This window comes from Platichthys flesus, chromosome 16 (assembly GCF_949316205.1).
Source record: "Platichthys flesus chromosome 16, fPlaFle2.1, whole genome shotgun sequence".
In the NCBI taxonomy this organism is placed as follows: domain Eukaryota; kingdom Metazoa; phylum Chordata; class Actinopteri; order Pleuronectiformes; family Pleuronectidae; genus Platichthys; species Platichthys flesus.
The window spans coordinates 763124-783999 of record NC_084960.1 but is presented as its reverse complement, the minus strand read 5'-3'; the positions used below and the strand labels follow the sequence as shown (position 1 = coordinate 783999).

General features: G+C 45.9%; 4 protein-coding genes across 9 annotated transcripts; 1 reads left to right on the top strand and 3 right to left on the bottom strand.

The window, feature by feature from the left end:
• Positions 1–312: 312 nt before the first annotated feature.
• si:ch211-198p11.6 (uncharacterized) lies at positions 313–3284 on the bottom strand. Its single transcript, XM_062408316.1, has 6 exons — positions 2929–3284; positions 2572–2616; positions 2370–2480; positions 1908–2045; positions 1517–1618; positions 313–755 (listed from the first exon to the last, which is right to left on the bottom strand). The coding sequence occupies exons 2-5, from the start codon at positions 2575–2577 to the stop codon at positions 1532–1534; spliced, it is 342 nt and encodes a 113-aa protein (XP_062264300.1). The 5' UTR covers positions 2578–2616; positions 2929–3284; the 3' UTR covers positions 313–755; positions 1517–1531.
• Positions 3285–4667: 1383 nt separating this feature from the next.
• Positions 4668–6474, bottom strand: LOC133971097 (eukaryotic translation initiation factor 1-like). The gene is made up of 4 exons (XM_062408317.1): positions 6291–6474; positions 5393–5550; positions 5195–5296; positions 4668–5094 (listed from the first exon to the last, which is right to left on the bottom strand). Exons 1-4 carry the CDS (start codon positions 6319–6321, stop codon positions 5050–5052), a joined length of 336 nt encoding a protein of 111 aa, XP_062264301.1. The 5' UTR covers positions 6322–6474; the 3' UTR covers positions 4668–5049.
• Positions 6475–7670: 1196 nt separating this feature from the next.
• srsf2b (serine and arginine rich splicing factor 2b) lies at positions 7671–11526 on the bottom strand. Of its 3 annotated transcripts, XR_009924355.1 has the most exons (4): positions 10865–11526; positions 9742–10060; positions 8714–8780; positions 7671–7880 (listed from the first exon to the last, which is right to left on the bottom strand). XR_009924355.1 is itself a non-coding variant. In XM_062408313.1 (3 exons), the coding sequence occupies exons 1-2, from the start codon at positions 11296–11298 to the stop codon at positions 9763–9765; spliced, it is 732 nt and encodes a 243-aa protein (XP_062264297.1). In that variant the 5' UTR covers positions 11299–11526; the 3' UTR covers positions 7671–8780; positions 9742–9762. The 3 variants fall into 3 exon arrangements, 2 of the variants coding, with proteins under 2 accessions (XP_062264297.1, XP_062264298.1); XM_062408313.1 differs by having other exon boundaries at positions 7671–8780; XM_062408314.1 differs by having other exon boundaries at positions 7671–8780; positions 9742–10048.
• Positions 11527–12084: 558 nt separating this feature from the next.
• On the top strand, positions 12085–20611 carry mfsd11 (major facilitator superfamily domain containing 11). Of its 4 annotated transcripts, none has more exons than XM_062408305.1 (15): positions 12085–12527; positions 13040–13192; positions 13266–13321; positions 15410–15517; positions 15605–15684; positions 15766–15862; positions 16159–16217; positions 16313–16469; positions 17066–17109; positions 17738–17803; positions 17878–18003; positions 18145–18319; positions 18453–18588; positions 18722–18893; positions 19817–20611. In XM_062408305.1, the coding sequence occupies exons 2-14, from the start codon at positions 13097–13099 to the stop codon at positions 18881–18883; spliced, it is 1362 nt and encodes a 453-aa protein (XP_062264289.1). In that variant the 5' UTR covers positions 12085–12527; positions 13040–13096; the 3' UTR covers positions 18884–18893; positions 19817–20611. The 4 variants fall into 4 exon arrangements, with proteins under 4 accessions (XP_062264289.1, XP_062264290.1, XP_062264288.1 ...); XM_062408306.1 differs by having other exon boundaries at positions 12086–12527; positions 20027–20611; XM_062408304.1 differs by having other exon boundaries at positions 12086–12527; positions 19559–20611.
• The last annotated feature ends 265 nt before the right edge of the window (positions 20612–20876 follow it).

Genomic DNA, 20876 nt, shown 5'->3' with positions numbered 1-20876 from the left:
ACCTGAGCTCACATGCAGAGCGATGGTAATGATGACGCTGCAGATGGAGTTCAACTCATCATCTGTGGGTCTTGAACTGATGAAAAGAAAACTGATGCCAGTCTATGACCTCCCGACCTCACGACCTCCGACCTCAGGAGCTGCAGCAGGGGAGCGTCTGACTGGACACTGACGCACAACTTGAAGTCAAAGCTTGATTTTGTTTGTTTCCATGAAATCCACTGATCAGATTTCCACTGAACTCTGAGGCAGAATGAGAAACGTGGATTTGACCAAGTCTCTAAAAACCTCTGTTTTTCTCTTAAAAGAAAATGTATACAGGTGATTTTATGTCTTTATGTTCAAAAGTCTTAACCAGATTGAACTAACTGAACTGAGGTCAGTTGACAGCAATGCTCCCCCTACACATCTGAGAACAAAGTAAACCGACAGATCCATTTTTAACTCTTCAGAATTTAATACAACTTTTGAAAAATATAAATGTATAAAATCACAGCAAAAAGCAACTTCAGTCTTTTACAACATTCTCGAACATTAAAGTCTGACGATACAAATTCCACAAAAAGAACATTAAAAAAATAGAAAATAAAAATTGTTGTCTTCAGAGCAGATTAGACACGCTGAGAAATAAAAGCCTAAAAAATAAAAACCACATTAAGGTTGAAGTGAATGAACAAGTCTCTGAATTTACTGTGGACAGAGACGGCGCCTCCAGGTGGAGAAAAGCAGAACTTCTGGGATTAGACACGACGACTCTGAAACAAAGAAGAAACTGTTTCAATGTTTACTCATATCTATCGATTATTTGAGTTGTTAATTGTACGTTATGCTGCATATTATCCAGATAAATCCTCAATTCATCATCATTCCTCCTTCCTTCCGTCCCTCAACCTCTTGTGAACTCAACAGAAGGTGAAGTGTCTCATGGATCCATGTGGGTTAGGGTTAGATCCGTGACCCAGTTCACTTCAAACCTCCTGAACCAGAGTCAACAAATTCAGGATGTTTACACATTTATAGTGTTTGAATGACCATCCTGGGGAAATCTTGAACCAATCTGATTTTTTGTTAAGAAACTGACAATGACCGAGATTAAATGAAGGATGATGTCAGTTTCTGTGCTCAGTGTCTTTGCTCAGTGTCTGTGCTCAGTGTCTGTGCTCAGTGTCTGTGCTCAGTGTCTGTGCTCAGTGTCTGTGCTCAGTGTCTGTGCTCAGTGTCTGTGCTCAGTGTCTGTGCTCAGTGTCTGTGCTCAGTGTCTGTGCTCAGTGCCTGTGCTCAGTGTGAGGATCAGCTGTCGATCAGGGAGAGTGGACTGAGGTGTGAAGGAGCAGCTTCTCAGAGCTCACACATCAGGATGGAGGAAGAAAGTGAATCTGTTCTATGGTTTAAGTTATTTTGGTGGAATTCTCTGCTAAATTCAGAATTTCTGTAAATAAATATAACTTTTCTTCATCACAGACTCCGGCCTGTCGACCTTGTGATGGTTCTGTTGCTGACTCAGGTGTAAGTTTACCTCCATCCTCTTGTTCTACTTGATCCGGATCTCGAAGCAGAGGCAGTTGCAGGACTCGCACTCGGGAGGCTGACAGGTGCAGGCACAGTCCCACTTGGCACACTGGGAAAACATGTCCGACACTGGAATGTTAATGTGTCTAAACTTTCTGTAAATAGGAGTTTTTCCACCACAAGTCACAGATGCTCCTGATTAGACAAACATGACCACACCTGTCCCGTGTGATTCGATATATACGATTAAAACAAGAACTTTGTGGAAAATCTAAACCACAATTGTGTCTGTTGAGATGATCTTTGGCCTTGTTGACGAGCTCCCGTTCTGGTGTCAGTCTCTGGTTCCTAAACGACCGGGTCGGTGCAGAGGAGAAGAGGGTGTGTCGGTTACTCACAGTCGGAGCAGGACACGAGTCGGTCAGACACGAACGCATGGTCGGCAGGCGACAGTTGCACATTTCAGCCAGTCTGAAGCAGCGCTCACAAACAGAGATGTTGGGACAGCAGTCCCTGCAGTCTGAGGAACAACGGTCCTGAGAGAGAAGACAGCAGTGGACACCTTCAGAGAGTCGAACTCGTGTGTAGAGACAGACAGAGGAACAGAAACCTGCCACCACAGGAAGTCGCCTGGTTCTGGGTAATAAGGAAGTTTAGTTATTGAAGTTTAGATGATTTGTTTGTTTGGAACTTTGTCCACTCGGAGACCAAGAGACCAGTCTTACTAACTTACTTACTATAAGCTGTTCTGATAATAAAAACATAGTTCAGAATTGGTCTGTAGCTACTTGGCGAAGACGTGGACGTCCTGTTGTGTCTCAGCCTCCGTGAGACGGATCATAACGGTCACGAGCACAAACCTTGAGACAGAATCGGATCCACAGCCCGATGCACAGAACAGCCATGTAAACACCCAGAGTGATCATCAGAACAGCCGGGAGCGGGATGGAGAGCTCCCAGATGTTCAGCACCTGAGGAACACGACCAGCAGCATCACGTGAACCAGTGAATCTGACAGAGAAGATATTACATCTGATCGAATACCCAACAATCCATTCTCACAGGCATGGTGTCTTCTGGAGGAGGAGTCTTCAACAGGGATCACATCTGAAATGAAAACAGACCTGGTTTCTACTTCAACGCTCCAGAAACATCTCCACAGACACACAGAGAGAGTTCCTGTCTGATCAGGTTATCTACAGAGAATCTCATTCACCACAAGCTGTGTGTAAATGTAGAAGTAAAGAAAGTCGTGAAAAGCAAATACTCAAGTACTCTACTTCTACTGAGTAACTAAATACATTTCAACCAATGATAATACACTTTGTATAAAAGCTTAAATAAGCGGGAAATAAAGGAATAATAAAGATAACGGGTGCTAACGACAGATGCTAACAGCAGCTAGCTAACAGATCTCACCGCTCGGGTCGCTCCGGTCTCTTCATCTCAGCTCGCGGGGGGTCGTCGGTAGATTTGACGTGACGTCACATTCTCAGGGCTTTATTGCTAAAAGTATAAAAAGCTTTGATGTTGCCGCCTGCTAGCAAAACAGCACTTAGCTTTAGCTTAGGCAGCGGCTGCGTTACCATGGAGCCCGACGGGTCCCCGCGAGGGACAAAGGAAAGGCAGGGCGAAGGCGAAAGGAAAAATATAAAACGTGAGGTGATGAAAATATAAATAAAGCAGAATCCTCCACCAGAGCACGTGCTCATTTTCCTACATCCTTTCCTCTCTCATTCATATAAAGGTCCCTGGCACGTGTTATGTGTTGAGTCCATATTCACGAATCGGTTTGTCTCATAGATCTTAACAAAGAGCAACACGCTGTGTTCTCAACCCTCAACAAGAGGAACACGACCAAACACACTCAACTCGGGTTTTATTAAGACACCAGGACTTTGACCCCTGAAATAGAATCAGTTAATCCAGGTGAATTCTATCAAATGTAATGAAATTCCCTTCGGACAGTCCTGTGATCTTGACCTTTGACCCACGGCACCTAATTCTAGTCAGCTCAGTGCAGGTGAAGGTTTGGACCAAATCAGAAGAACTTCCCTGGAGCTGATGTTAGAGGAGAAGGTTGTGTGTGTTCCTGAGTGTCAGTTTCTAACGACAGGTGGAGTCTTCACATTCTACTTCAGAGAGTTCAGTTCTCTGCTCAATCGTCTCAATTCCACTGAACAACTGGTACAAGAAAGTTCATCAAGTTCATCTGTGTTCATTCAATTAAACACATGAAGTCTGGTAATCATTTATTTGTGATGACATAAATGTTTATCCGTTTCTACCTCATTTGAAGTTTTGTCACCGCATTGTTCGAGCAAAGGAAACTAACTGAACAGCTGATTCTGCTAAATAGATAAAAACAGACACATTAAGTGTGTGAGCAGTGTGGTTCAGCCCAAATCACCTGCCATGCGAGTTGTTGCATCATTAATTAACACTAGACTTTCAGAGAGAATCACATTAATAATAAAAATAACACACACGCATGGAAGGAAAACAGGACAGGCTCATCAACTGCATGAACTTTATTGAGCCAAATGTGGATTTTGCAAAAACACTTTATCCCTCGTCAGTCATAGGAGCACAGTGTGACCTGGCCATGGCTTTAATTTAACTGCATTACTACTGTTATTTATACATTATTGCAATAGAGGAAATTAAAGGTTAAAGTGAGAATAACCACAGGTTTGATGAGTTTTGTTTTTGGATGAGAAAGCTGGTCATCCACCAGAGCAGGACTTTATTTACCAGTTAATTCAAAATGACTTATTTCAACCAACTCAACTGGTGTTTCCCAAAGAAACCAGCATCAACTTGTTCCCACTCCAGAGGGTTCATGGGATCATAGTGAACTGACTCAGCCGTCCACACAGGACTCGCTCTGACCTAAACATCCACTTAGTTTTAAACTTGCATTAGCAGGAAAATAATTAAACAAATAATTTAATAAAACATTTAAGATGCCGGAGACAGTCAGCTCTCTAGTCTGAGAGCAGGCAGCTAAACAGCAATGAGTTGTTAGGGTAAAAACAAAACTGAAAAATCATGCATCAAACCACGACCCCTCCCCCCACTGCAGGCTTCTCAATTACCCACATCAGTTGGAACAGATGTGACCTCCCCCCCGTCCCCCATGACACAACTCCAACACATGGAGACTCATTGTTTTATTGAAACACCTTGAATACAAAACAAAAAGTTACATGAAGTGTCTTTATTGCGACACAAGACCTAAAAATAAAAAATAAAGGAATAAACAAGGGGGGGGGGAAGTGGGCGGGGTCATCACCACTCATCCCTGATGTTGTGTGGAGCTGCAGTGGCCTGTCTTTGCGAGAGCGAGCCTGCCCCCTGGTGTTGTAGGGGTCGGTGTTACAGAGTCCCATGTTTGTCAAGAGGTAAATCTTGTGTTAGCTAGTAGGAGCTGGTGGGACTACGAGGGGGGGGCCAACAGCAGCACATAGGAGGAAGGGAGGAGGGGAGGGGGGTTAATGGCCTTCCTGGAGAGTCGGGGAGAGGGCCGATCGACAGCTTCTAGAAGCCGTGGACTTTGAGCTGCTCATCCTTGGCCAGGTGAACCTGTAAAGACAGAACAAAGGCTGATCAGTGAAACAACCCTTGACCCACTTCATATGTATCAAACAAAGCCTGAAATCAACCCGTCACACTCTCGACTTACATCAGTGAGGAACTTGCAGATATCCTTGCGCTGGTCACCCTGCAGCTGGATCACTTCACCATACTCTGGGTGCTCGATCACTGTCCCGTTGCAGGCAAACTTCTGTTTAGGAACAAAACAACAAACCTGTGAGTCAGACAGGCCATGCCCTGGTCTTCAAGACCAACGTGAGAGAAGCATTGAAACAGAAGACCCCACCTTCTTGAAGGCCTTGACTAGCTTCTTCTTGTCATACTGGGAGGAGATGCCCTGGACAGTGGTGAGGGTCTTCCTGCCGTTCCGCTGTTGGATTCTTATGTGGATGTAGTCCTCAGTCCCAGCTGGGTGTTGGTCATCACCCTTATCAGCAAAGGGGTCTTGGGGGGGGGGGGGGGGGGTAGAAGAACAGCCCGTTAGAGAAACTGGATAAACACAATACACGGATCGATTCTACACCGTTCGATCATCAAACCAGTTAATGTCCATATTGTTCTATAATAACGAGATTTTATATATTTTTAGTTTTTTTCGACGTCAATCGAGGTGAAAATCCAGATCCCACTGTGCGGTGTCATATTTCAGACGAGAACTGCGCAGAGTCCATGCTACAGATTCAGCTCCCCAGCTTACTGCGGCCTGGCGGCCACAGCTTAGCGGCGGCTTCCGGTCAGTAAACACGACCGCTCGGGAGGAACGGGCCCGCCGTGACGAAGAAGCCTTCGTGTTCACATGGATGATAAATATCTCCCCTCTGCCGCGAGTCGATCAAATCAGAGTTATAACGGATTTATGATCAGAAACACTATTTTCATCATCGATGCTAGCGCGTCAGAAGAATAGGCTAACGCGTTAGCGGTGACATGCAGGCCTAATGGCGGCCGTTCGAACAGCAAGTAGGCTGGGGACGAACACAGAAACTGGACCCGTCCGACCGGTCCGCTGCAGGTCGACGGTTCTGTGGACTGGTCACTTGGACGGACACGAGCTGTGACGATGGTCGAAAAAAAGAGATAAAGCTCCAGGTGAAGCTGGACGTTAGCCCCGTTAGGCTAGTTAGCCTTGTTAGCTCGCACCCCTCCCCCACCCGGTGTCCTCGCCCCGGAGAAAAGCCACTCACCATAAGTTTGGAGGTTCTGGATAGAGGACATACGATAAGATTGGATTTCCTTTTCGGATGATAACTTGTTGACGGTCGGTGAGTCGGCGGTCTGTGCCTGGAGCTGTTACTGGTCTGGAATCAGTCGGTGGATCAACACTCGCTTCGTCACAGCTTCTCACAAAATGGAGCCTGAAGTCCTCCAGCGGCTGGAAAACAAGCCTTTATGCCCCGCCCTGAGCCTGACGTCACCGCGTCGCCACGTCTCCAACCAGCCACGCCCCAACAGGGCCCACTTTACTGGAATGGTGACGTAACCATTTGAGAATATGGTCAACAGGAAAAAAACAACTTACATTTAAGTATAATTATCTTTTAATAGTTTAATTTACACTTACTTCAAAGTTACTAGTTATTAGAAGCATAAGTTTTATATATATTTGGACTGATCGATGAATACAGATGTACATACGTATAGATAGGTGTAAAGACGGAGAGATGTAGGTGGACTCGTGCATAAGAGGCAGTAATCAAGAGTATCAGTTCTAATTGAACACATTTAACAAATAGGTAAGTAATGTATTAAATTTAGCATTTTTTCATATTTTGTAAAAAATCAATTCATTAGAAATTCTATGGAGAGTAAATTATTTAAAAATCCCTACTACACTTCATGGAGAAGTTAAAACTTTACTTTGCTCAAACTGCCTTATATATATATATGAACATACTTCTTAGGCTGACATATTTGTGCTGTTCATTATGTAATAATATTTTACCTCTACTGCAGTCCTGGTGAGGGACCCTCACTTGAATGACTCATTCCCTGTTAATAAGGTTGATGGGCATTTGGTTGTGAGAGCTGGAGACTAGAGGCAGATAAGGTCTCTGGTTCCACTCCACGGAGAAACAACAAAAAGACGAACCTGGATTGATCTGTCATAAAAATCCAAGGATTCTCCCTACCCTGTCTAGTTACCCCGAGCAAGGCACCTTACTCCCCCAACATCTATTTCTCGTGTGCCATACATGGTCGCTCACTGCTCTGTGTGTCCTTCACCAGATGGGTTAAAAGCAGAGGTTAAATTTCCCTTCCTGCATGAGTGTGTCTGTGCATGTGTTGTGGACTAATAAATGCATCTTAATCTTACTGAGGGTTAAGAACTGGATCTCCCACCTTGTTCAGACCTATGAGACAGTGTGATATGTGAATATGGGCTGTACAAAAATGTTTTTTATTGAGACAAGTGACCCAACAAACTGATAAATTAGAAAACAGCCCCATCTATAGAACACGCTTTAACATTTAAAGAGTATTTAGGCACATGTTAAACTTTAATCAACTGCATGTATTAAACAGTTAAACACCTCAAATTAAGTGAGGAATAAAAACAGGCCATAAAAAATACCAAATAATTCTTTATTGAAGGTCTCATTTTTGGATCACATGGGAAATAAACATGTCATGGTACAGAGCATGAGACTGTAGCAACCGCACCACTGGTAGTCACAGGAGCTTTCTGGAGAATACTGGATACATCCAAGCACTCAGCAGAGCAACACGCCACCTTAACAGCTAACCAGCAATATTCAACTGCTACACAACTGCGCCTAGTGCACAAAAACACATACAGGCAGGATTAGGATCAGAAATTAAAAAGAAAAGATTAACAAACAGTGTCTAATAGTGCAGCAAATTATATCCTTTAAAATAAAATGACTCAACGACAAGAGTTTTACCTTAAAATCGGACATGACACATTCTACACATCGATGACCTTACCCACACTTGAAAGTTGCACTCAACTTACTGAACTGCACATGTGATTATATTTAACTTGAGTTAGAATAAACAACTGTCCTGTCTACACAGACTACAACCTGAGCGGCAGCAACCAAAGGAAGGAAGCATCCGTGTTGTTTACTGAGGGATTACTTCAATTTAACTGGTGTGTGTGTGAAACAAAGTAAGGGAAACCAAATGCTTCTCCTCACATGTATTATGATTTGGGACTTTAGATCTCTTTTTGATCCCAGACTGAAAATGAAAATTTAGGAGCGAATGTTTTAAGTGAGGCTCTGATGTTTATGTCTCATTTTGTTGACGCCTGTATCACAGAGTGAGATTAGAGAGAAGCTAGCATAAAACAGCAGGTCCCCCCCCGGTGAACATTTCTACAAAATGAACGTTTGCAATGAAGAACTCAAAAGCCAGCGAGACTCTGCAGAACTCACTCCATGATACAGGATGCAGAGAGGACGCTTCTCAGTATCTAGTGAACCATCTGAAAGTGATGCCTGAACACGACCCCCACCCCTTTTTATAAATGATTAAACGTTATGAAAATAAGAAAAAAAATCACAGCACATCGATGACATGAAAAAAAAGAAGCTGTACTGAAGCTAAATAAATGAGAACAAAGCACGGATAACACAGTAATAACCTTTAACAGCCGTACACGTCGCTCGTGTGGGATCCTGTCTAAGAAGTTCTGATGTCATCACCTGAAACTGCCAAAAAAAAGAAAAAGTTAGAAGTGTTTTATGAGACAATAACTTTTACAAACCTCCAGTTTTAAGCCGGACCAAGAAACTTCTTTGTTAAAAACCTGATCACTTGTGCACAGTTTATGAGACAATGTTTATTTTGCTGAACTTGAAAGGATGTCACATGTTTGATTCCTCAAATCTACGCGTTTCTGGTACAAGCATGAAGCCATGGAGGGAGCAGTCGTGAATGTGGGTGTGTTACCAGCAGCCAATAGCTCTGAATGTGCATCATGCCCCTCGGTGACCAGCAGTCCAGCAGCTCAACATGGAGCACCATCACAACAACCTACTCTCTGCTGTCGCGAACGTCACACCACCGCCTTCGCCTATGGATTTAAACAACCAACTGGACAGGGCGCCCATAACTCAGTCAGAATTTAAAATCAGGAGGGGAGGGGGGGGGGGGGGGGTTAACAATGTCAGAAAGCATTCTGATGAGGTCATTGACTAAATACCCTTAAGTGAAAATTGAGACAGTTTCAAAACAGTCGAAAGGTTTTTACAGGAAGAGAAAAGACGTCCATCAGATCAACAAGATTGAAAAGCAAACACGATTATAGAGGTGGAATTATACAAAATGGGGATGACCCGAGTCTGGCTCCTCAAGCACCACTACCCCAACACACCCTCCTCCTACAGGACAGCTGAGGCCTGAGGGGCAGTGGTACCTCAGCACTAAACCAACATTCAAGGTTTGTTTTAACTGTTCTTTAAAGTTAAGAGCCTGTTTACTAACTCAAGCATGAAAACTTTGTCTACTGACCAGGCCAGAAGGGTTTCCCTAGGAGAGACGTTGCTACTTAAAAGTTTGTATTTAATTTGGTCTTGAAACCAGACACCTGCTGAATTATCTGCAGAGAAGGAGGGTTAGGGAAATAAAACTTGAATATGAAATGTCTCAGTGCTTTGATATCGAACTCACCTACTGCTGATCTGCAGAGCTCTACGGGGTTTCACCTCCATTTTCTGGTGCGGCCTTGGGCGGGCTTTTAGACCTGGACCTAGACTTGGACTCTCTTTTGGAGGCAGGGGTATGGCTTCTGGACCTGGACTTAGACTTAGACTTGGATTTTGATCTGGAGCGGGAGTGGGACTTGGCCTTGGCGGTCTTGGTCCTGGGAGAGTGGGACTTGGATCTGGAGTAGGAGCGGGATCTGCTGGACCTGGACCTGCTGCGGGAACGAGAGCGGCTCCTGCTGCGGGACCTGCTGCGTCTTTTGTTTCTCGGGCTGCGGGAAGAGCTGAATACATTCAGTGGGTTGTGTTAACATCGGTAAAGTGAAAACAGCTGGAACAGAACTGAGAGAGATGGTACATGGAGGGAGTCACACAGACACCAACAGATATCAGAGTTTCACTTTCATCGCGGATATTAAACCGACATCAGATCAGATGTCATGGGATTATCCTGATCTACTGCTAAATTAAAATACACCTCAGTTTATTGAGTTGTAGGTTTCCTCCCTGCTCAGGGCAGTTTGTGGTAAAGGCCGATCTTTTGTTTAAAAAAGGGGCACCACACTGGAACTCCAACCAAAACTAAACTCACAACTTCTAACTAAGCTTTCAGGAACGTGACTCACATCCATTAAATTGTTTGTACTATGTTTAATATTTATTTACTTTCACTGGTTTCCCACATGTGGTTTCAAATATTGTGAGGGCAATAAGTAACGTTTTTCAGAATATTGCTATATATATATAAATGTAAATATAAATAAATAAGAGATTATGATGAATTTTGTAAGAAAATTATTAAAATGAGTTACTACTCTGGTCCTATGACTCGTGGGTCCATCTGAGCACATGTGATGATGATCAATACTGGATCCTCACTTTCTCCTGGTGGATCCAGCAGTTCTGTTATTTGCGGAGAAACCCAATCGATGTGTTTATATTCATTTTATATTTGTCTCCGCCGAGCTGTGTAGTGAATTCCACCCGTTTTAAAGCAACACAGCACTTTTCACGTCTCAACGTGTTTTGGTCGAGGACAAAGCGAAAGCCTGATTTTACCGCGTCGCACTCATTCAACTGGTTCTTACCTTCTGCTTCGGCGGCCATAGCCTCCGCTCCTCCGGGGCGCTCCTCCTCGCCGTCCTCCTCCTCCTTCTCCACCTCTGTCGCGACCTCCACCTCCATCGCGTCCATCGCGACCACCGCCGCCTCCACCTCCTCCGTTGTGGGAGTCCGGGGGTCTGCCGTACCGGGCCATCTGGACCCGGAGCTCCCTTCCGTCCAGGAGCGCGCCGTCCATGGCGTCCATCGCGTCTTCAGCGTCGCGTTTGTCGTGAAAACGCACGAAGGCGAAGCCGCGGCTCTCCTTCGTGTATCGGTCCCGCGGGATGTAGACGTCTCCGACGCGGCCGTACTTCTCGAACACCCGTCGCAGGGTTTCTGGGGAGGTCCGGTACGTCAGGTTGTCCACTTTGAGCGAAGTCATGCCGTCGACGTCCGGCGGAGGCCTTCCGTAACTCATGGCGAGGAGCCCGCGAGGCCTGGTCGCCTTCGAACGAGAAGCGGGAGTCTTCGCGCGGGTTGAGAAAGTCCACAAACACGGTGTAAAGTCGAACTCTGCACTTGTGGCGGATTTAAATCTTCACGAACCTGGATATTGTTCAGTTTCTGGGTCGGATCCGATGCTGCAGCTCCGGAGCAGGCGGAACTTGTGCTGCTTCTTCTTCTAGTGCTTCTTCCTCATCCTTCTCCTCGCAGGTTTAATGGCGGTTGGTTATCAGCGCACTACCGCCACCATCTGGACAGGAGGGGGAGTCACAAGGGACTTTTACATAAACTCGGTTGTTGATCTTTTTTGAAACATGAATGTTTCACCTATAATAATATGATAATACATGAACTCATACAGCAGCTTTCATACATAAAATACAGCTCAAATGGAGGGAGAGAGATACTTTATTTTTCCAGAGGGAAATTTAGATAAATAACAACACGTAAGCATTACAAAATAACTTAGGATATAACCATAAAACTGCACAGGCTATAAAAGAACCAATGGTGGTAAAATAAAGAGGATAAAATTAATTAAAAGCAAAAAGATAGAAATAGGTTGAGGTGTTTCTTGAACTATCAATAGTTATCAACATGTTTTGTCATACTATTGGAAAATAATATCATTAATATACATCTCAACGTGTTTTCTAAATTTGTATATGTTTTCACACTAATGTTGATTAATATCATTAATAAATGAATTTAAAGTCCTACATGTGTAACATGTTGTTTTATTTTTGATCGGAAGTTGCGCAAGTTATCTTGTTGTTCTAGTTAGCTAGCATGCTAGCTTGAGCAGCTCCTGGATGTTTTGAGAACAACGAGCATCATTTGAAATCACGTGTTTGGTTTTTCATGGTGTGTCTGAACAAGCGTCCTGGATAAGACACTGTGTCCGTCCCGATCCTCCGGGTCTGAACTCCTGCGTCGCTCAACCTGTGTGTGTCCGCGGGCTCATGCTAACGGCTAACGGGTAAGCTAGCTGGTCAGCTGACTCCCTCACGTGACAGCCTCCGGTTCAGCCGCTGTTTCCCGGTGCTGCGGAGAGATTAACTTCAGGAGCCCGGTTGTTCGCGGCGGACCGCGTCATGTCCCCGGTAGTTCACAGGTCTCTCGGGCCAGAGGAGGATTCCTGAGCCACCGGCAGATAACGATGCTAAACGCCCAGTGAGTCCGTCCAGAGAGCCGCAGCCGCCGGTGAGTCGAGATCTACTTGAGTTGTATAATGTTGGACACTTTGAGAAGACACATGTGACTCATGTGACTCGTGTCCGGACCGGTTCCTCTCCCGGTTCCTCTCCAGAACCGAGCCCCTTCAGAACCCTGTCAACCACACGTCTGGTGTTCGGTCCTCACTTCTGATAGAACACACACGTCAGTGCTGCAATGATCCAACACAACAAGTTTGCAACTCGATATAAAACACACGAGCCCGGATGCGCCGAGCTGTGGGAACCCGTCCACATAGTGGTTCAGTGCTGTGTTAAATGTGTGTGTTTGTGTTGTGTGTTGTGGGCCGAGGTACAAGTCTTTCACGAGTCGTCACTGTCCTGTCGTCTGTCTCTGTTTGTTCTAACACAACGGGTTCCTGAAGGCACGAAGACACAGAGTCATGATGTTCTTCTACTGTGAGGCTGAGTTCTGAGTGGGATCACAGGTTCTTGGATATCTGACACTTCTCCTCTTTGTGTTTCCTCTTCCCTCCTCAGACGTGGTTCACTCCAGAAGAGTTTTTTTCGTCTTCACTTCCTCAAACAGTTTTCAAAATGAGTCCCGAGGGGAAGAAGCTCCTGAACATCATCATCCTGGGCTTCGGCTTCATGTTCATGTTCACTGCTTTTCAAACATGTGGAAACATAGAGGTGGGTGGGACCTGTTCTCTGTCCCCGTCAATCACAATCAAACTCTTCCTCTCACGCGTCTTTGTCTTCACAGCAAACGGTTCTGAAGAGCTTCAACAGCACCGAGTTCCACGGCAGCGGCTACACGAGGTGAAGAACCCTCACACATCCAGAGTGTCTCACAGAGCTCCTGAATTTAGATGTGTCTGTAAAGAGTCTGCTGGGCCTTGAAGGCGATCGAGCTCCACTGAGTTCTCCTCAAACTTCCTCAAAAGTGTTCTGAGATGAACGGTCTCCATCATAACGTTCTCCACCGACGGGGGGGCCACGTGATTCTGTAATTGTTGCTGTAGGGATATTTGTTAGCATCAACACACACAGGGTGTTTCTACAGACAACACAAACACACAATAACCACCACTCACTGACAATAAAGCCTCATTTCAACAAATAATCCAATCACATCCGCCAACATCTGATTAGTCATTCAATCCAGGGACAAGTGTGAGGGGAGAGGACGTTTGTGACGCTGGACATGACAGACAGGGGAAGACAGAGACAGGGGACAGACAGAGAGACAGGAGCAAGACAGAGAGACAGGGTAAAGACAGAGAGACAGGGGAAAGACAAAGAGACAGGGTAAAGACAGAGAGACAGGGGAAAGACAAAGAGACAGGGTAAAGACAGAGAGACAGGGGAAAGACAGAGAGACAGGGGACAGAAAAAAAAGACAGGAGCAAGACAGAGAGACAGGAGAAAGACAAAGAGACAGGGTAAAGACAGAGAGACAGGGGAAAGACAAAGAGACAGGGTAAAGACAGAGAGACAGGGGAAAGACAGAGAGACAGGGGAAAGACAGAGAGACAGGGGACAGAAAAAAAAGACAGGAGCAAGACAGAGAGACAGGAGAAAGACAAAGAGACAGGGTAAAGACAGAGAGACAGGGGAAAGACAAAGAGACAGGGTAAAGACAAAGAGACAGGGTAAAGACAAAGAGACAGGGTAAAGACAGAGAGACAGGGTAAAGACAGAGAGACAGGAGAAAGACAAAGAGACAGGGTAAAGACAGAGAGACAGGGGAAGACAGAGACAGGGGACAGACAGAGAGACAGGAGCAAGACAGAGAGACAGGGTAAAGACAGAGAGACAGGGGAAGACAGAGACAGGGGACAGACAGAGAGACAGGAGAAAGACAAAGAGACAGGGTAAAGACAGACAAGGGAAAGACAGACAGACAAGGGAAAGACAGACAGACAGACAGGGGGAAGACAGAGAGACAGGAGAAAGACAAAGAAACAGGAGCAAGACAGAGAGACAGGAGAAAGACAAAGAGACAGGGTAAAGACAGACAAGGGAAAGACAGACAGACAGACAAGGGAAAGACAGACAGACAGACAGGGGGAAGACAGAGAGACAGGAGAAAGACAAAGAAACAGGAGCAAGACAGAGAGACAGGAGAAAGACAGAGAGACAAGAGAAAGACCGAAAGACAGACAGACAGATAGTGGAAAGACAGAGAGACATGGGAAAGACAGAGAGACAGGGGAAAGACAGAGAGACAGGAGAAAGACAGGGGAAAACAGAGAGACAGGGGGATGACAGACAGACACACAGACAGGGTAAAGACAGAGAGACAGACAGACAGGAAAAGACAGAGAGACAGGAGAAAGACCGAAAGACAGACAGATGGACAGTGGAAAGACAGACAGACAGGGGAAAGAAGGAGAGACAGACAGGGGAAAGACAGAGAGACAGGGGATAGACAGACAGATGGACAGGGGAAAGACAGAGAGACAGGGGAAAGAAGGAGAGACAGACAGGGGAAAGACAGAGAGACAGGGGATAGACAGACAGACAGGGGGATGACAGACAGACACACAGACAGGGGGAAACAGACATGGGAAAGACAGACAGACAGGGGAAAGACAGAGAGACAAGAGAAAGACCGAAAGACAGACAGACAGACAGTGGAAAGACAGAGAGACAGGGGATAGACAGACAGACAGGGGGAAGACAGAGAGACAGGGGATAGACAGACAGACAGGGGGAAGACAGACAGACAGGGGGATGACAGACAGACACACAGACAGGGTAAAGACAGATGGACAGGGAAAGACAGACAGACATACTCCTTCTGTTTGGAGGAAAGACGTGAATCACCTCTTCAGTGAGTCTACCTGTGTTTCAAAGTTGACCTGCTCACTCTGATGTCAGAGGTCAATCTGTGTGTGTCCTCAGCATGGCCATCATCTATGGAGTTTTCTCTGCGTCCAACCTCATCGCTCCGTCAGTGGTGACCCTCATCGGACCCCAGCTCTCCATGTTCTTCAGTGGGCTCCTCTACAGGTAAACACTCTCTGAATCACATGTTTCCTGTCCCCACCCGTTTCTGCTGAGTCAGGCTCCTGACTCGTCCTCACCTTGTCTCCACAGCGGCTACATAGCTATGTTCATCTACCCGTACACGTGGAGCTTCTACACAGCGTCTGTGCTGGTTGGAGTAGGAGCAGCAGGTAACAACACGTGATCAACATGTGATTTGTGAACAAACCATTCTCCTGTGCCTGGATGTGGACAGTGTTTCTGTTCTCTAGTGCTCTGGACGGCGCAGGGAAACGTGCTCACCATCAACTCCACTGACAACAACATCGGGAGAAACAGCGGCATATTCTGGGCTCTGCTGCAGTGCAGGTAAACTCAAGAGTTCTGATCCAGTTAAGATCTTGAAGATCAATCTCCTCCAGCCAATCCCTGAGGGCCAGGAGCCGACCTCACAGAACTCACATGGACACACCGTTTTGAGTCCTTTCCTCATAAAACCCCAAAAACAAGCTGCTCTTTAGGTTAAATTAAAACATGAGTAAGAAGAGCAACAGTTAAAATATAGTAGAAAAGTGAGAACATGTATTAAAACCCACGTGAGGAAACCCTCTTCATGTGCTGAGGTCTGTTCACACACTGACTCCATAGCATTCATGTCTCTGCAGCTTGTTCTTTGGAAACCTCTACATCTACTTTGCCTGGCATGGACACGTTCACATCACAGGTACCTGCCTCACACCAACCCTTCACCTGCTCGTCACTGGTTCCAATGGTTTCCTCCCATGAGAAGTTAAGTGTGACTCGTGTGTTTTGTCTCAGACAAAGACCGGCAGACGGTCTTCATCTCTCTGACCGTGATCAGCCTGGTCGGCTGCTTCCTCTTCTTTCTGATCCGGAGGCCGGACCCCGAGTCGTCTCCCTCCGAGGTGACGGAGTCGCTGCTGCAGGCCGAGTCCACAGAGAGCTCCACTGACACGTAGGTGTGATGTGCTGCTTTGACAGGAACAAAGAAAGAGCAGCACTGTTCTTCACTGGAGGAAGATCTCAGCTGGCTCTCTGGTTTGTTAGAAGAAGAGAGGCGGAGCCAAGCTGCTTGTTGTCATAGACTAAATAAAGATGGACGTCCTCTTGCCACGATCCAGGAAAAAGTAGGCCAGTATATTAGATAGGCCGGCTGCACAGGTGACCTCACAGATGCTGTCATATGACAGAGGAGGTGCCGACCTGGAACCTCGGGTCAGGACTGAACGTTAGATGATCCAGAACCATCTGGAGCCTCCTGACATCTTCAAAATAAGATGTCCTCAAACAAAACGTAGCCTGTAAACGTCCTGGAAAGTAAATAATTTAAAGCCAGATGGAGCCTCCAGTCCCCCCCCCCCCCGGACCAGTAGAGGACGGGACAGTTGACCTTTAACTGTAAATATTGTCCTTTCCTACATTTCTCTTGGACTCTGCTGTGATACAGTCGCCGCAGCAACCCAGTCCAGGAGCTGGTCAGGAGAAGAACTTCCAGTTAAACCAGTGTCGGGTTCACTGGCGTCTCATTTTGTGTTTGTGTTGTTCTTGCAGCTCACCTCACTCAGGCCTCTGCTCACAGGCGCTGGATGCTTTCGGTAAGTTTATTACATCAACCAGCACTTCATGAGGTTTAATCCTTTAAACACAACCTTCTCATGTCAACATTAAAGTAACACAACCTTCTCATGTCAACATTAAAGTAACACAACCTTCTCATGTCAACATTAATGTAACACATCCTTCTCATGTCAACATTAAAGTAACACAACCTTCTCATGTCAACATTAATGTGACACAACCTTCTCATGTCAACATTAATGTGACACAACCTTCTCATGTCAACATTTATGTAACACAACCTTCTCATGTCAACATTTATGTAACACAACCTTCTCATGTCAACATTAATGTAACACAACCTTCTCATGTCAACATTAATGTGACACAACCTTCTCATGTCAACATTAATGTGACACAACCTTCTCATGTCAACATTAAAGTAACACAACCTTCTCATGTCAACATTAATGTGACACAACCTTCTCATGTCAACATTAATGTGACACAACCTTCTCATGTCAACATTAAAGTAACACAACCTTCTCATGTCAACATTAAAGTAACACAACCTTCTCATGTCAAAATTAATGTGACACAACCTTCTCATGTCAAAATTAATGTGACACAACCTTCTCATGTCAACATCCACTTTGATGTTTGCAGTTCAAGCGTGTAAGATCTTTGTCACCAAAGAGATGCTGCTGCTGAGCTTCTCCATCGGCTACACAGGTGAGTGGGAGGAGGCGTCTGGTGGAGGCGGAGCTGGAACTGAACCGTTGGTGATGCTGCTCTGTCTCCATCAGGCTTGGAGCTCACTTTTTACAGCGGGGTGTACGGGACGTGTATCGGCGCCATGACGAGGTTCGGCAAAGATGCAAAGAGTCTGATTGGCATCTCTGGGATTTTCATCGGCATAGGCGAGATCTTGGGTGAGTCGTCTGAGCTGTCACTCGTCCAAACATTCATTTGTGATGCGTCACATGTTTGTCACATGTTTGTCACATGTTTGGAAAGAGAACGAGGAAACGAGCTGAGCAGGTTGTGTTCCCTGTCCTTCCTCTGCCTGCCAGGAGGGGGCGTGTTTGGCATGCTGAACAAGAGGAACCGGTTTGGGAGGAACCCGGTGGTGCTGCTGGGACTCGTCACTCACTTTGTGGCTTTTTACCTGATTTTCCTGAACATTGCCAGCGACGCCCCGCTGGCCCCGGAGGAGGGCACCGACCTGCAGGCCTACATCAGCCCGAGGTACAGAGAGTCCAGAGACCGGCTCAGACCCGAGGGCGTGGACGGGTTATTAGAGGATGAGCCCCGGGCACAGATATGTAAGTTGTTCATAGTGGGTCCATGTCCCATCCTTCTGTGTGTGTGTTGTGTTCAGTGTTGCGGTGGCCATGCTCTGCAGCTTCCTGCTGGGTTTGGGCGACAGCTGCTTCAACACGCAGCTGCTCAGCATCATCGGCGTCATGTTCCGGGACAACAGTGCTCCGGCCTTCGCCGTCTTCAAGTTCATCCAGGTGAGTCTAGCTCTGCCTGCTGATATCTTCATATTTAGACTGCATCACATTCGTCCTCTTGTGTTGGATCCGAGTTTCATTCTTCATTGTTTCCATTTGACTAACTTCTTGTCACGTGTTGTTTCCCCTGCAGTCCATCATGGCCGCTCTAGCCTTCTTCTACAGTAACTACCTGCTGCTGCACTGGCAGCTGCTCATCCTGGTCCTGTCGGGTTTCCTGGGCTCGATATCGTTCTTCGTGGCCGAGGGGTGGGCCGAGTCCAGCCGGCGGGAATCCGACTACGACAGCATCTGATCTGCTCCCGGTGAGGATGAGGAGCAGGGCTCTGTGCAGCCGGGGGGGAGGAGGAAGGTGTCCTCACACAGACACTGTTTGGTTTTCAGAGCCTCTCAATCGACTGGAAAACCAAACATTCGTCTTGAGCCCAACATTTATCTGAACTGAATCCTAAGACAGAGCGATTGAGTGAACTCCAGATGTTTCATCAAGCTTCATCCCTGGTTTTTCTTTTTGTGGACACAGTCTAATAATCAATCCGGTGAAATATGAAAACACACTTGGTTTGTTTATCTAGTATCAGGCCTTTTAACTGAGGCCTGTTCAGGACTGACTGGTCCTGAGGAGTAACACTGGCTTTATGAAGAAGCAGCTGCAGGTTTGACTGGTTTCCACCTGCAGCTGCGATTCCTCTCGACTCCACACGCTGCTCAAAACACATCAGAGAGCTTCACTGTTAAACTGGTGACATCATCACCACCAACACACACACACACACACACACAAACACAATACCTGTGAGGTGTTTCTAAGAATGTAAGCGTGATGGAGAGCCGAGGTTAGTGCCCGTCTCTCGCCAAAGAAAGTGACCTTCCTGGATTTGACCTTGTTTATCCACATCTGCTCCGTGGTTATTTTCTCACCCTTCCACATGAATTCATTAAAAACCTGCTTCTACTTCACCTTTTTCAGTTTGGTCCATGTCCCATCTGTTGACATGGAGGAGGCAGGCTCACGACCTGCCGGGGGCGACTGAGATACTTTGGAGCTGTCCTGTGTTCATGGTGATTTGGAGTCGGGTTGGACTGAGCTGGTTCTTTTAGTCACATATTGGTGTTTTTTCCTCTTTCATGGGATTTGATAAAAGTTAAAAATAGAATAATTCCTGATCCTCACATAAACGTGATCCAGCTTTGAACGTCTGACACCAGATTCTTCTTCCCTCTGAAGCTCCAGAGACACAAAGACTGAGATTCAGTCCACGTGACTCAGCTCCCGTCACAAACTTCACAGCGTCAATAGAACTTTAACGACGTGACACCTGACGAGCACTTTGAAGAGAAACACCCTCAACAACCTGAACCTTTGAATCCTGTGAATCCAGTTCCACCTTCACTCTGTTGTTTTGCTGATTTTCCTGTTTGTCTGGTTCCTCATCAGACACCGAGTGACCTCAGTGGTGATGTGATCCAGATCGACTCTGTGTTCCAGGACACCTCTGGTATCACAAGTGGATGAGTCACTGAGTTCAGATGAAATCCACGAGGCTGTTTGGTTCCTGAACGACAGAAACAAACACGAAGCATCTTCACTTTTATCTGTAGGTTTTATTTCACATTGTCACAGAGCTGCTGCCGCGGCTGCAGATTCACTCTTTTGATTTCAATCCCCCCCTCCATCATCCTCTCTCCCTCCACTCGGATGCTGCACACGGGCGAGTCCACGTGTCGTCTTGTCTAATGTTGTGGTGCAAAAAACAACAACTGATGCTGTAGTTTTTTTGTTGTCTCTTTAAAGTGTCACTCTCTGAATGACAGCACATATTTTTGGGGTAATAGTCGAATAAAACACGAGGCTTTGGGTTTGCACACGTTTGATTTTATGTCCCAAATCAAATCTCCAGGATATTAAGGGAACTGCATGTGAACTTCGAAGATGATTTTATACTTGAATGTAATAATGACCCCCCCCCCAGCCTTCGCTTGCTTGTTTTTATTATCAATAAAATGTCATTTAGAACATAAATGGTGTGTCTCTGGAATATTCTGTGAAATATTTGGTTACAATAATCTGAGCTGAGCTGCAGTTAAAGGGGAGGAGCCAGAGAATGTATTTGAAACTTGAATTCAATCCTTGTTTTTATTTGCTCTCCTGTGTCTGTTTGACAGTTTAATGGAAAATGATTGACACATGAAGTTTCCACCTTCTGATGATTATTCTTTAAAACAAATCTTTACTCATCTTTCAGCCGATAGACAAAACCTACGATAACAGAAACTATAAATAAATA

Excerpts from the sequence above, each read along its gene's own strand:
- si:ch211-198p11.6 (XM_062408316.1), bottom strand. Across the intron at positions 2,046-2,369 it reads GGATCCGATTCTGTCTCAAG|GACCGTTGTTCCTCAGACTG; the intron begins GTTTGTGCTCGT and ends CTTCTCTCTCAG. Across the intron at positions 1,619-1,907 it reads ACTCGTGTCCTGCTCCGACT|TGTGCCAAGTGGGACTGTGC; the intron begins GTGAGTAACCGA and ends ATGTTTTCCCAG.
- LOC133971097 (XM_062408317.1), bottom strand. The coding sequence starts at position 6,321 with ATGTCCTCTATCCAGAACCTCCAAACTTATG. Across the intron at positions 5,551-6,290 it reads CCAGAACCTCCAAACTTATG|ACCCCTTTGCTGATAAGGGT; the intron begins GTGAGTGGCTTT and ends CCCCCCCCCAAG. Across the intron at positions 5,095-5,194 it reads TCTGCAAGTTCCTCACTGAT|GTTCACCTGGCCAAGGATGA; the intron begins GTAAGTCGAGAG and ends CTGTCTTTACAG.
- srsf2b (XM_062408313.1), bottom strand. The coding sequence starts at position 11,298 with ATGAGTTACGGAAGGCCTCCGCCGGACGTCGACGGCATGACTTCGCTC. Across the intron at positions 10,061-10,864 it reads TATGGCCGCCGAAGCAGAAG|CTCTTCCCGCAGCCCGAGAA; the intron begins GTAAGAACCAGT and ends GAATGTATTCAG.
- mfsd11 (XM_062408305.1), top strand. The coding sequence starts at position 13,097 with ATGAGTCCCGAGGGGAAGAAGCTCCTGAACATCATCATCCTGGGCTTC. Across the intron at positions 15,863-16,158 it reads TGGGCTCTGCTGCAGTGCAG|CTTGTTCTTTGGAAACCTCT; the intron begins GTAAACTCAAGA and ends ATGTCTCTGCAG. Across the intron at positions 17,804-17,877 it reads CTTCTCCATCGGCTACACAG|GCTTGGAGCTCACTTTTTAC; the intron begins GTGAGTGGGAGG and ends TGTCTCCATCAG.